The 14446-nt window shown below is 41.4% G+C and overlaps 1 protein-coding gene across 5 annotated transcripts in view; it reads right to left on the bottom strand.

Moving 5' to 3' along the window:
• Positions 1-2703: 2703 nt before the first annotated feature.
• MFSD2B (MFSD2 lysolipid transporter B, sphingolipid) overlaps positions 2704-14446 on the bottom strand; it is a 39020-nt gene continuing 27277 nt past the window's right edge. For 4 of the 5 annotated variants that reach the window (XM_074581962.1, XM_074581961.1, XM_074581964.1 and 1 more), the window contains 6 exons: positions 13171-13254; positions 11428-11508; positions 7245-7354; positions 5881-6024; positions 4222-4398; positions 2704-3168 (listed from right to left, as the gene is read on the bottom strand). In XM_074581962.1, coding sequence (XP_074438063.1) covers positions 3111-3168; positions 4222-4398; positions 5881-6024; positions 7245-7354; positions 11428-11508; positions 13171-13254 — 654 coding nt within the window. In that variant the 3' untranslated portion in view covers positions 2704-3110. The remainder of the gene's footprint in view (positions 3169-4221; positions 4399-5880; positions 6025-7244; positions 7355-11427; positions 11509-13170; positions 13255-14446) is intronic. The other variant, XM_074581963.1, reaches the window with a different exon arrangement.

The raw sequence follows: 14446 nt of genomic DNA, 5'->3' as shown, positions 1-14446 counted from the left end.
CTGGCCTACGTGGCTAGCGGTGACCTGCGGCGGGGCTGACCCCCGGCAGGAACACTCAGGAAGGCGGTAGAACCTTGGGAGGTTTCAACATAATTTTTAGGCAGAAATGACGAGGGGGTGGACCTGGAAGGGCAGACCAGCGAGGAGCTCCGCTGCTGGCTACCCCAGCAGTCAGCCCCGTACAGGAGATTTGGGCTGCCATCGCTGCACTTCGGCAAGGGCAAGGAACGGGCATGGTTTGCCTTACGGGGGACTAGCCGGTGACAGGTAACTCCGCTGTCCTTTTCTTTCCTTCCTCCGTTTGTTGGAACTGCTGGCATCCAGGTGGGGAAGTGCTATCCGGCCGGCACCCGGCGGGTTTAATCCAGTCTCCCATATTCTTACCACTGCGTTTGGGTATTACTTGACTAAGAGCCCCCGGGGATTGAACCTGGCCCTCGTTAGTGCCAATCAGTGCAGGGCAGGAGGTTTACATTAGATTAGCGTTTAATCTGAATGGCTGTCGATACAAGAATCTGCTTCTTTCAGTCACATGTTCCGAACATACAGAAGACATACATATAATTCAAAACTGACAGGGAGACATACAGAGTTCATTCATTTTACAGCACCAACGCTGAGCCCCCCCAAAAAAGAAAATGACGCAAAAAATTTTGCCCTGCACTTCCTTTTCCATTCTTTTTATTTACAAAAATACAGTCGTTTTCTTAACAAAAGTACAACTCTGATAATCAAATAAAATAGTAAGATTTTCAAAACATAAAAATACTCCGCAACATTTTATCTACGGAAGCCTTTGATTTTATTTTGGTAGTTCCCGTTATTGATACCATATGCAATGCGAGGACTGAGTGTATCTCTGTTAGACGAGTATCACATTGTCTCTCTGGAGAAGAGGAAAACAGTTCACAATCAACTAAGTTTACCTTGCGAGAGACTGAATTCAGATCGTGTGTTGTGCAATTTAGAGGCAACTGTACAAGTGATCTAGAAATAATATCTTAAGCCACGTTCAAATTACCCCAACCAACCACAGCCAGCAGTTTCTGCAACTCTCTTATCGCTGGGCTGAGCATTCGGCTTATGTAAACTGACACGGATCCACTGCCTTGTAGCTACAGATTTCTAGCAGCTGAAAACATAACCCATTAAAAAACATTAACAGCCTTTACCGGGACTTCTGGCTGTTTTTAAAGGCGACTATTCAGAAATACACAAACATTACAGAATAAATCAAACGCCCAAAAATGTTTTCTATGATGTTTTGGAACTATGTGATATTACTACGTAACTTACCTACTTCAAAGTGTAGCAAATCTGCTATTTCAACTTCCCTAAGACTCAAAACTGTAAACAGGCTTATGGTTTCTATTGTTGTAAACACATATGCTCCAGGCATACACATCTTGATTTGTCCAAGAACTGAAACAAACAAAAAAACCCCAAACAATCCGGCCTTAGAGGTCAATTCAACAGAAGTCTTAAACAGAGTTAACTCTTACCCAGGCACACTCAAAATATATCCTTAAAAGCTCACTCATGATTAAGTGTTTTGCTGAATCAGGACAGTTCGTTAGGCCTTAGACTTCAAACTTGCCTGGAAAGGTTTCAGTATGAAACTTAATGAGGCACTCGCTGGATGCACTGCTTTTACTTCACAGTGCCTTTCAGTAAAGGTTTCCAGTTTCCAGTCCCAGCGCTGTCACTTCAGATGGCCCTGAGCAAATTAGTTGTGGTCACTGCCTCCAGCGTCACCCACTGCAAGTGCTCCCACGCCGCCCCAAGCCAGTCCTCCAAAGGCACTTCTAGTACAAAATAAAGTACAAAATAAACCCTCCCACGCAGTCATACAGCGAAGCCAGTGGGCTGGAAATTCACGTCTTTTCTTGCACTGTGCTGATTTCTTCAAGACGAAGAAGCCTTCAGCGCTTGGATTCGTCACTCCCCCCTCCAGCTTTAGATGTGTCTTCAGAGTCCAGCCATTTTAGCTTAAGCTTGGAGCCAGCCTCTGGAGGGCTCTGTATCTCCACTGACTACAGAAGCCCAGAATGACCCGGTCTGAACTTAAGTGCTCCAGAAAGTGCCCGAGGTCAGGTGTGTCTTTCATCTACCCAATGTGTTCAGCAGTGTGAACTGGAATGAGGGTTCAGTTAATGTATCTAAAGCATGGTGACATCCCTGACTGAATAAATCACCGTGTAAAAGTCAGGTGTAGTCTCCTGATTATAAAACACCGTGTGCAAGCTGAGATCAACAGCCATGCCATGGTGTTTTGTGAGGCAGAGAGCCTACACCACACGAGAAATGGGTGAGTGTGATGATTGCTTAAAGGCCAAAATTTACAGAAATTTGAATGGCATAGTCTAATTTTTGGAAGGGACTATTGCTTTTGGGTATCCTGAGTGGAAATGTTGATTTTGAAAATTGGTAAGTCCTCATTCTCGGACAAAGATCAGTTTACAGGTTTCAGAAGCAAGGAACTCCAGTAACGGGAAATGGAAGGTTCTGTTTCATATAAAATCTATAAAGTTAAATTACACCAAAATCTCTTTCAGAAAAACTCTTTGTGAGCAAATCCTCAAAACATGTCTGCATCAGTGATTTGCTTCATTTCAAAACAAAGTAAATCCTAACTTTATATAGGATACTTCAGGATTCCCAAGTGCTTTCCAAACACACTAGTGTGCAACTGAGAGGCAGAGATTATGTTCAAAATCCACCCCAGCCTTTAAGGGTGAAATACATCACATGAGTTAAAATTTGGGTGGTGCATCCCATTTACACTTTTTCCCCTTGAGCTACAAGTCCATAGAATATCCTATTGCAATGAGATCAGAGCTTTACATTGGTCATTTGAAAACAAACAAAAAAACCCCAACCCTTCAATAGCTTACATTCCCGAACATTTGTAATGTCTCTTTTAGCACAGCGCACGGAGTCAGATGTATATTTTGCACGGCGGTGTCCTCTCTTGATTTCATTCCTGACTGTCAGAATCATGCTTTATCCTTTTTGATAAAATGCGAGCAGAGAAATGACCTGGAAGACTCTCACGGAGTTTGTGCATGGGATGTGAGACTGTATTTGGAAAGTCATCAAATTCAGAGCTTTCAGACCGAGGTGTCCTCTTTGCGGTCATCCAGGTTCTCTGTGCTTTGATGGCTCCTTCTGTTAAAAGCAGAACAGACTGCTTTTAGTGAACAGGTGAACAGACTTCTGGCTTTTATTACTAACTAATCAAGCTAGTTTGGCAATCTGAAAAAGCTGAAAACCACCATTAAGGTGTGGTCGTTATGGACAGTAACTAAAGTACCTAAACAGAGGGACCAGTCCCATTTTAGACTGTTTAGCCTGTCCCCGTCGCTCTGCAGCAGCCACTCGAGAAAGCAGTTGGTGCCCGAGAGGCCTGTAGCATATCTGCCAACCCCACACAGGCATCTTAGATACTTTAGGGAAATTAATTGGTCCCAGATACCCATGCTGAGACCTTGGAATTGATCCCTTACCGTGGAAATCAGTGTCCAGCTCCAGTAACTTGGGATAATAAAAACAAGACAGAGTAACAACATATTTTGATATTTAATCCACCAATCTGCTAGGATAGACTGTTCTTATGTATGTCCTCAGTATACCAAGGCTTCACTCGACAGAATGGATGATTTTGAGCTAGGCAAGATTTTCTTTGGAGCGGGAGGAAAGGGGAGGAAGAGAGCGATAGGGTAAAAGGGGAAAGAACAGCTCAAAGCTGTCCTTTCTTTTTCTCCCATGATCTTTCCTGCCTACGCCTCTAAATGGTTTGGATGTTTCTTATACACCATAAACACCAAGAATGCAGTCAAGAACCCCATTTTCTTCTGTATACAAGGAAATTGTAACTATTCACATTTTTGCCAGGAATTTAATCTATGTGGAATATTCTTCATTTCTGGCTTGAAACGCTGTACCACAATAGTGCTTTGTGTGCCACCCCAGAGAGAAAGCAAAACACAGCAGCTGATATATCTGATAAATGGTCCTCTACGCAGGTAGTACTACACTACAAAAATAAGATGCCGAAGCATGTAATGGTACCATTCAGTTAATAATTCAACTAATCGAGTGTTGTTTTGTTTTGTTGTAAGGACTATAGAGGTCTATATTGGGACCTAATAATTTTTTGCCCAGTACGACTAAGAGCTGCTGTCGTCCCGTTACTGCTGTTTGCTGCCAGTTCAAACCTACCTTAACACTTCAAGCGCAAGCTTTGTTTCTTTCCGACTTTCTTCAGTGATTGGGTAGAAAAGAAGTATAAATAGACCTACAAGGATGAGGATAGCAGGGACCGCTCCAATGAGGATTTTCAGTGTGAGGATCACATCGTCAGACTGTCTGCATATCCCTGGCTTGTATCCAGTAAACCTAAACAAATGCAAATGAGAGTGGTGTGTGTACGTCCAAAGCTAAAAGGCATTTATTCTTCAGAAGGCTCCCTTCTTTCCCCCAGCACTCTTCAAAACTTTGCTCCCATTTTTTTCTACACCTCTCTTTTTTCCTCTCCCTCACTACGTGTTTCAAGTCTTGTTTTTCGAATCTCATTTTTGTGCTCGATTTCAGATAACTGCATTACCTCAGTATTTTCTCATTATTATGATATAACATTTAACTACTAAGAGGAGCACGGAATCCCATGTAAGGAAATTGATCTGTTATGTGTTTCCTATTCATATTCAGCAAAGTATTATGCTTTAAAAGTATGCAAGTAATCTGACCAATTTCAACAGCAATAATTAACTTTAATTTAAACACACACTTAAGCACTCTTCTCAAGATAGAAAAATTTGCTCAAGTGCTTAGAGTTAGGCACACACTTAGAGTTCATTGATTCAGGGCTTCCATGCAGTGCAACAACTGTTGATATACTCACATTCACATTTCCAACTTGTGGAATGAGTTTATTTTCCTCTGAATATGCACCTATGAAAGCTATAGCTCATTTAGCATCACTTGGTGTTCTCCCATAAACATCTGCCTTGGCAAATTGCTGGGAGCTAACTGGAATGCAATTGAAAAGGGGCTAATTGGTGAGCAGTGATTTGTTTGAGGGTGTTAGCAGTAAGCATCTAAAATTCCTAAGCCCAAAATGTTCAGCCAAGCACTGCCCGTTACTCAACAGTTTCAGCTGAAGGCCCTGAAGCAAAACATTCTGGTTACCAAAACCTAACTTGGATCCAAGGGCTAGAGTACTTCAGACAAGTTCCCTTCTAAGAGTTTATTGTGTACGTGTGTGCTGTAGCAGCTACAGGCTCTTCCTGCCAGGTCATGCACAAAAGCAAGGCAAGGCAAAAGTGGAAGGAGGACACAAAATATCTTCCAAACTGACACGGTCTAGGTGATGGGCAGAGCTGCAAGAAAGACTCTGTTCCTGACTCTGATCAGTGTCCAGTTGCCTAAAACCAGGCAGGAATTGTTGATCCTTTTATGATGAACAGGCCACTAGGCACCCCTGAAAGCACTCCAATTCATGTAAAGACTTACAAGCTCGTATACGTAGTCCAACCCAGATGCAACAGGGAATGCACAATGTGGGGGACCTTCATCTGCTGAGCTTTCATGTTTAGTTCTTTATTCATATAAACCACTAAAATTTACATAAGTAATTTGGAAAGAGGAAAACCTAAAGGGAAGTCAGGTCGTTCTGAACTGAAACATGTTAGGGCAGGCGACTTAATGCTCTGTAGTCTGGCTTAGATGATAACAATCCCGTCTTTAGTGGTCAGACATCTGGAGCTGCTGGCACTTTCAGGCTTAGGGCAACAAGGCAATTAACTCTACAGGGTAAAGGTGGAGAAACCTCAGAATGCTTTCAAAGTAGATCCACTAAGTGCAAACAGCATTACTTACTCCAGTCCTGCTGCTGAAATTCCTAAGCCAATTCCTGCTGACATCTTGGTAAAGAAAACATAGGAAGAATAGAAAATAGTTTCATGTCCTTTTCCATGAGGATTCTGCAGGCGGAAGTTATCAACAACATCAGGCAGCATTGACCTAGAGATAAAAGCAAAACTCAAGCCAAAAATCTCTTCTCAAATTCCAAACTTACCAAAGGAGTACAGCCCTCCTTCTTTTTTTTTTAATGTAGTCATACACATGAAAGACTCCAATTCAAAAAGTCCTGCTGCTAGACAGGAGGGCAAAAATCCGTGTAAGAAATACATGGCCACATATTACAAAGTAGAAAACCACTGAAAAACTATCAAACGCTTGCTGGGAAGTGACAGGATTCTTTAGACTGACTGTCATTCTGATCAGAAGTTGTGATATTAAAAAAAAGAACAACAAAACCCACATTTCTTAAGATCTTGAGGGACTCTGAATCTCTGAATAGTTTCACTCTGAAATAACCTTTTGACAAGCTAACAAAATTTTCAGAAACCAATGAGGCCTATTTTCTCTCTACTTGAAAGAGACTGAATTTGGTAATGGGGAATCAGAATGGAAGCTGCTCAAATGTCAATTGTGAATTGACATTTTATTTCCAATACATGTCATAATTTACTGTTGGAAAAAGGGCTTCTCACCCTCTGCAGAAAAGCTTGTCATCTGACAGCTTATTTCAACCCGTTTTTCCATGATGTCTTGGAGTTTTCAGGGCATTGTACAAATGAGTAACGCAAAACAGCTCTCAGCAACAGTCTTGCTTTCTGGTCAATTTGACCTGAACAATAATTATTCTCTCTGGAGACAAACCAACCCATCCTGCTCATCCTTGAGTAGCTTTTTCCCCACAAAGGACCTTGAATTCTCAGTTTCTTTTAATCAAATCCTTGTGTTATTTGATCTATAAGAGAGGACTGCTCAAGCAGGGATACACATAGCTTGGTTTATGCTTCCTCTGGTATGTTCTTAATTGCTCTGCATTAATTGATTTATCTAACTTCAACATTCCTGTAGTTCTGTTAGAAACCAAACCTAAGCCATTGATTTAATGTTATCAGAAGTTCTATAGCTACTTAGATTATTGATTCATCTACATACTCTTATGTATGAAGAACCGCTACACCTACAGTAGACGTAAGTTGTTAACAACAGGGCAAACAAAGTCACATCATTGCAAATAGCCCTCATTATAAAAGCAGAAAAAGATTATTGGAAGAAGTGACTCTTGACAAATACTGTCTCTTTCAGAGGCAAATTCCATGCCGTAGTACATGCATGTAATGTAGACGTATACCCGTTTCCCTACCTCAAATGTAAAATTCTCCTACCATGGCAACAGAAGAGATGCTGCAATGCTCAGACCAGAGACGAAGGCCACGAAGTAAGCCAGGATCAGGTTTGGAATGGTCACTAGCATGACTGCAAAAGGAATCATCCACTGAGGAAGAAGAAAAACAGTACATCTAACTTACAGTATCCACTGCTCAATGGTATATAGATCGTTCCCTTCAAAATGTAACATTATATTACGAAACAGTTCACGCACAGCAACACCTCATTATTTTGGTGAAACATTACTTACAAAGAGCCCTGAGCCAATCTGTATTTACCTATCCAGAAGAATCGGAGAAAAATAGGACGTGCCTTCTCTGTTAGCATTATTAGGGCTATAACTGCACTAGTAATTAAACAGTCCCAACAGCACATTCTGGCCACATTCACGCTCCTGAACATTCACAGTCCCCAGAAGAAGTGTGGCGATATAAAAATACTTTTTGTGAAGAGCCCTTAAGTGGGCCAGTTCCCAAACTGTGCCCTGATACTTGTTTTGAGATTGCTAATCAGCTTGTGCTAAGATTTTTCTACCAATTTAGTAATAGAGATGACCAGTTTCTATTCTATGCCAGTGGAACCATTTAATCTACTATTGGACACAAAACCATCATCACACTGCATTTCAAAGGGAGGGGTAGGGGTTCAATGGTCATTTAAAACTTTAAAAATCCAGTTTCAGAGATCACCTTGAGTCTTGAATGAAGAAAAGTTTGCTTACACCTTCATTTCCAATGACCACTTTAAAGCAGTCTAGGTACTTCACAATAACTAAAACCAAGAAGGCAGTGTGGTTTACCCCCACTCCGCACAGACAGATAAGCTCATGACATTGTCACTAAGGCTACCCTCAAAACCAAACTAATTTGGGATGCTCAAAATTTTAAGTACCGGCAGTACTTAAAACCGCCAGATTTCCTCAACTTCAACTTAAGGCAATGGGCTTACAGGATTCAAAATCCACTATTTTAAATGCTGACTGAATGCATACAGCCCAGCTGTCCCATACCCATCACATGCTCCACCTCCCACGCCTATGAACCATGGGCACAGCACATGTAGAATCCAGAACCAGAGGCTTATCTACAGGGCTTTTTAATGATGGGGGATTAGTTTAACATTAAGTGTTTCAATCCTCTATACTTGTAGCTTGGGAGCTGAGAGTATGAGAAGAGCTTTCACAGAGAGTGATTCCCCTAAGCACTGCTATTTACAGTTCTGTATGATAAGTGATTCTGGGAGTCCTGGAGTCTAATCCATTATGTTTATGTTTTAAATGCATTTCCCATCTAAAGCATTCGCTCCTAACCCAAGGAGGCAGAAAATAACCTTTCCTGACTGCAAGTTCCCAGCACGGACAGATAATCCTTGCATTAGCCCAATGTTGTGGCAAAATCGTTATTTCACCACAAGAGAGCACTCCAGCAATACAAGATTTTATGTTCCCTATAAGCAATTTTATGACTGCCTTATGCTCCACATGGGGCACCCACTCAGAAACCAAAGCACTTAAACAAAAATCTAGATCGATAATAATAATCATTGTAACTGTAATTTTCTACTGAAAGAGAAGCACGGCCCGCAGGACTGAAGCTACAATGCCCTAAAGTCTCACTCATGTGATGGTAGTGCAATCATGGGGGCAGTGTTCCTGCTGCAATAAACAGCTAATGCATCTCCTTTCCTACTTGTAAAGCAAATACTCCATTATTGGCACCCTGCTCCCTGGTCACAGGGCTGCTGTCCTCCGAGTCATAAACAATATCCTACAGTTATCATGTGTCTTCCATCCGTTCCCTGACGGGACTACGGAAGGTGACCCTACTGGGATGCTAAAGGTGGTACTGGCCTGTGCAGCAGCACATTATGAAGGGCAAATCAGGAAAAGGCTGAGCTAGGATGTGAGTGGAAATAGGGATGGGAGAGTAGAAGAGGGGCTGCACAGCCAGGACTGGTCCAAGGGCGTGCCTCCATGCTGCACGGTGCTGATAGATGGCAAATAAACAATTGCGTATGTGTGGGAAGGTGAAAAGACTGGGGGGGATTTTTGGATTTGTTTTTATTTTTTACTAAATCCTCCAAAACCAACAACCAAAAGCTATTATTGGCTAGGATGGAAGCTAGAGTTGTGTGAGAGAGAGATCTTCCACTTTTAGACATCTTGCCAAAACCAGGAACCAACAAGCTGCCACACTTAAAATTTCTCATGGCAACTTCACCTCCAGTCACCAGCTGGAAGACTTGTTGAGTGTAAGTTCAACGTTTGCCCCATGAGGGCAGAGCAGACAATCTAAATGAACGTAGCATGTAGAAGCAGAAGCAAATAAACAGAAGAGAATAATTTCTAGCCTGTGCACCAACCTGATCATGGGAAGAATGCTATCAAGGATCCTGCTTGGGTGTGACACTGTACTTCCAGAAAGTCTAGGTTTTAGACTTCTAGCAAGTCTAGATACTTAGTCAGTACTTAGACTGTTGGTCATCTCTTGTGGAGGAATGAGTAAAAAGGGAGCAATATCAGTGGAAGGAAGCCAAGATTCTTATTGCTTATCTACCTACCCTGTCTCGTATGCTCTTTCAGAGGTCTCTTCAACATAGAACCACTTTAACAGGAAAAATTATTCTGGAGCAGTGTGGATTTTTTTTTTTTCAGGAAACTGAATTAGAAATTACATCTTCATCCTGAAAGATGAGTAAGGTTTTGGAGAAAAATCATGTTTTCTCCCGTCTCCTTCCCTTCCAGAAGAACATTCTCCAGTAACAAACAGAGGAGCCTTAAATGACGTGATTTTATTTCACATCGAGAGAGAACAGATTAGTTGTACAGATCCCACAAGGTGGTAGGATAGGAAGCCCTTGTGACGCGTTGCCAGACAAAATCCATCACTGAGCACACACTGAGTCCCTTGAGTAATGTCTACAAGGTGAAATAGAGAGGTGGCTTTTTTTCAATTCAGCCCCCACTTAGACCATAATACAGTCAAGCAACTCAACTGTAAAATTAAGTTAAACCATGTTTACAGAGGTGCTGACAGGCTTTCCAGTCATGTTAAACTAAATTTATAGAGCCAAGTTGGTTGAAGAAAGCATTTTTCGTAGCCAAGTAGACAGAGGAGGAGATTTCCTAAGGAGGAAATCTGCATTCCCTGGTCCAGTCAATGGTCCAATACTGCTTTTGGCAATTCTCTTTGTTCAAGTGGTAAAAAGAAATGAGGATGGGACTTGGATTCCAGATGCTTACCTCAAAACGGATAACGATTCAGCAGATTTGGAACTTGGGTTTTAAAGTTACTTCTGATTCTTTGGAAGTCATTCCAAAACAGAGATTTTAATTCCAAAAATCATAACTGTTTAATTATATTCAACAATTGTCACCAGACCTAAACATTTCAGCTTTGTTCAGACTTTGACATATAGTTTCAGGCTGGATTTTCCAAGTCCTCATGCTTTGCTGTGCACAAGGCAGACAATTTTTCTTTCCTCTTTCATAAGTAATTGAAGGTAAACAGGGGAAAAATGGGGAGGAACGGGCCTATACAATGACTCACTGAGGATGATAACAGAAAATTGCTGCTGTCTGCACTAAGTGAAGGACTTAAAATAATCCATCAGAGACGAGGGCAGGCTCACTGAGCTGGCTTTGCAGAGCTGTGTCAAAGTTAAACTAGGCTTCTTTTCTCAGGTAGGTCACCTATTTCTTTACTTTGCTAATAACTGTCCATCTCTGTTCAGAGGGATGTGGGCACCGCTGCCTACTTGCATTTCTAAAGAAGGATGTGTAACAGACTTCTGTTTCCTCCTCTGTGACTGAATTACAGATGTGGTCAACACAGCACCATATACAAAGACAAAACAAGCCTTGTACAACAGATAACTTGTCAACTCGAGGCAACACAAATCTGAATTTATAAAACCTCATTGGGGTTCAGTTCTGAGACCAGTGAAATGCAGATGTTGTGCAGATTCTTAAAGAAGCTGGGACCTCCTTTCAGCATCAATCCATTTCTCAAAAGTTTCTCTTGGAAACTTGGAATCTGTCTGAACTTTGGTATAATGATTTAAAACGAACCCTGAAACTGAGCAAGTTTCAGGTAGCTTGAGGTTATAAGCTCCTGAAGTCGCTCCAGTTGTCAAATGAAGTAAGCACAAGCAGATTTTTTTCTCAAAGGATTTGCTTACCGAAATCCCACATGCTGCACACTTCTTGCCAAATCGCTGCAGAAACTTCTGCCAGAAAGGAATGCTCACAGCTGCTGATACCTAAAATTGACAAAAAACCATATCTGTACCGTGCTTACTGCCACTGTCTTCTGCAGCTGTAGAGCTCACATACATCTTTTTGTCTAATGCATTGAGGTCTGAAAGGAAGATGAACTTGCAGATTCCTGTTTCTCCTCATCCTTTGAGTGATTTTTTTGGTTTTGATTCCCTATTATATATTACAAACTAAAGCTATCCATGAGAGGGTTTTCCACAGAAGGCAGTATCTTAACATTTCCTTTTCCTAATGTAAGCCACAGCAGTTAAAGCTATACATGACACAGTCATTAAAGTTCAAACATATTGCAAATAGTCATAGTGCTAATGCCTTTTGCCTCATGATCCAAACCTGACAAATGACAAGTGAATTAAGCTCTGCTTCATTGTACAGGAGAAAAGCTGAAGCACAAGCTATACTTATCTTAAGACATACTTAGAGTACATATCCCATACTACATGTTTATTCTTAGGAACAACCTGTAAGAGTTGTTCAATCACCTACAGTCAACAGTACCCTGTCACATACTGTAATACTCACTTGGTAGCAGCAGTAAGCACAGGCAACATAGTACCAATACACCGAAGTACTGCTACTATTGACAGTCTTACAATTGACCTAAATTCAATTGTTATCTCATGGTTACAGTTATATTCCACTCTTTACTAACTTTAACTCTACCATCTCTTGTCTCTCTTCTTGGCATCCATTACTTGCAGAGGCTTAAGATACCCAACAGTCATCCCTTGCTCTCCAACATTTTGGTTTTAATCACTGGAAAACCTCTTTCTTATAATGTGGGAAAGGAAGAATCAAAAAGGGGCAGAAAGGGTGGGAGGCTGCAACCAAGTAGTGGAAATGACGTTCCCCTAAGATGGTTCCACAAAGTCTCTGTATCGAATGGGTCAGAAGTCATGCAACAGCTTCCCTGAAAATGACTGCTGCAGTATTCTGTATGGTAGACAAACTCTTTACAAAATATTTCAAAACTACAGTACATGCACATCCCAGTAATTATGCATCATTTAGTGTTCTACTTGTGTTTAAAGGACTGTGGTCAGAGGGATGAAAATGGCAGTTTTCAACTAATACTACTTGTAATTATAAAGTAAATAATGCAATATAGGAACAGTGTGTAACCTCAGTTATAAGTATCACCTAAGCAAGCAGAATTCTACCTCTGCATGTCAAGAAAAAAGGTTCTGTAAAAGGATCTTTTTATCACACTGCCAATTGCTCTACAGAGGAATCTTGACATCTCTGGATATTTTAAATATTTATCCTTGCAAGCTGCCTAGCGCAGAAGGCTCACGCGTATGAATACTGCAATTAAAGTTGTTTAGTTTTCAGTATATTAGACTGGGGAAAGGGAAAAGGAAGCTAAAATTCCAGACCTCCTTTCTGGCAGCAGCTTTTGTCGTTTATAGGAGCAGGAAGTGCCTTACAGGTAAAAGCAACAAGGAATGAATTAAAAGCTCCAAAGCATTAATTTTTTAGTACAGTAGGGAACATCAGCTTTATTTCAAACAGACAATGCAAAAGATAGTGTAGCTTCTTAACAGCTCTGTCTAGACAAAAAACTGTTCTTGTCTTCTGCTGTTTTGTGCCAAAAACCAGTCAGAACTAGCTATCAAATAAAAAGATGGGAGAGAAGTGCAACTCACCAAGATGGTCACCACCAAATACTGGAAGTGATTGCGAAGACCAGCAGCATGAGTGCAGAACAGGACAAAGTTGCTCTGCTCCAGCTGTTGAATTGAAGATATATGGTGACCACAAAAAAAGAAAGGAAAAATAAAAAAGACAAAAATGACATCACACTCCATACTAGCCAAACATAGCTGGTGACTGATTTGTTAAGTGTAGGATTTGGGAGTCTCATTCTTTCCTCATTTGCAAAAATTTAAAGAAGCGATAACTCTCCTGCTGTCCCTATTGCTATGTCAATAATATTCAGGCAAGCAAGAGGTAAACCGTGCACCTAATACAGCACAAAAATGACCAAAATGGGAACTGCCTTACAAGAGGATTCTGCCTCAAAGCTTTATTCTCTATGTTGCAATTGCCTTGTGGTGTTGTCACAGCCACAGCTGCAGATTACTGCAAGAAATTGCCCTTCCTTTTCCATAGCAATGCCATAAATCTTTAATCAGAAGCTCTGACTCCAAAATAAGTTACTCTTCGGCTGGAATTACACTCATGGCAACTTCCTGTAGTAAAGCAGCTAACTGCTGCTTTTGTATACAACCTCGGCTATGGAGTGTAGCCTTGGGTCAGATATCTCCGTAAGTGAGTACTCATTGGACAGGAGGATGTAGCTGCACTGTGTTATAATGACAGATGAAGCCACTGCCACCATGCTTTTGCAGAACTCGGGGGGTTCTAAACACCAGAATATGGTTCGGGCCCATTTCCAGCAGTTCTGCAGCAGTGGGATGACAGAGGATAATTTAATACTCATGCCACAGCAGTATGATCAACTCTTGCTCCTTTGTGCACTTGTAGACTATAAGCGGCCAATCATCTGTATACAAATTAGGATAAAAGTTATATCTCTTCTCCATTGCCACCAAAGCCTTCCCTAGCTTGTGTCCCAGTTTACGCTGCCTTCATTTTAGATGTAGAATATCACGCTCTGGGATTGTGACTAATGCATCTTTACCTGCCTATTCCTTCGCTTATCAGCAATCCACTCACTGAATTCCATGAAGTCAGTGTCCCTCCCTTGAATAACAATAGCAAGGGTTGCCCAAGCTGGCTGAACTGAAGCAATACAGCTTCCAGCTTCTGCCTCCCATCACACCTCTGCTTCAGTCTGTACAAATAGAAAAATAAAGAGATATGGACTGACAGAAGATCTTTTCCTCTCTGCATGTTGCCAGAAAGTAGTTGGCTGCCAGCAACTAGGTGTGCGCTGTATCCTTACTGACTGAATGGAAG

This window comes from Larus michahellis, chromosome 3, assembly GCF_964199755.1.
Source record: "Larus michahellis chromosome 3, bLarMic1.1, whole genome shotgun sequence".
In the NCBI taxonomy this organism is placed as follows: Eukaryota; Metazoa; Chordata; class Aves; order Charadriiformes; family Laridae; genus Larus; species Larus michahellis.
Note: the sequence above shows the minus strand (reverse complement) of the source record. Positions and strands in the feature narration are given on the sequence as shown.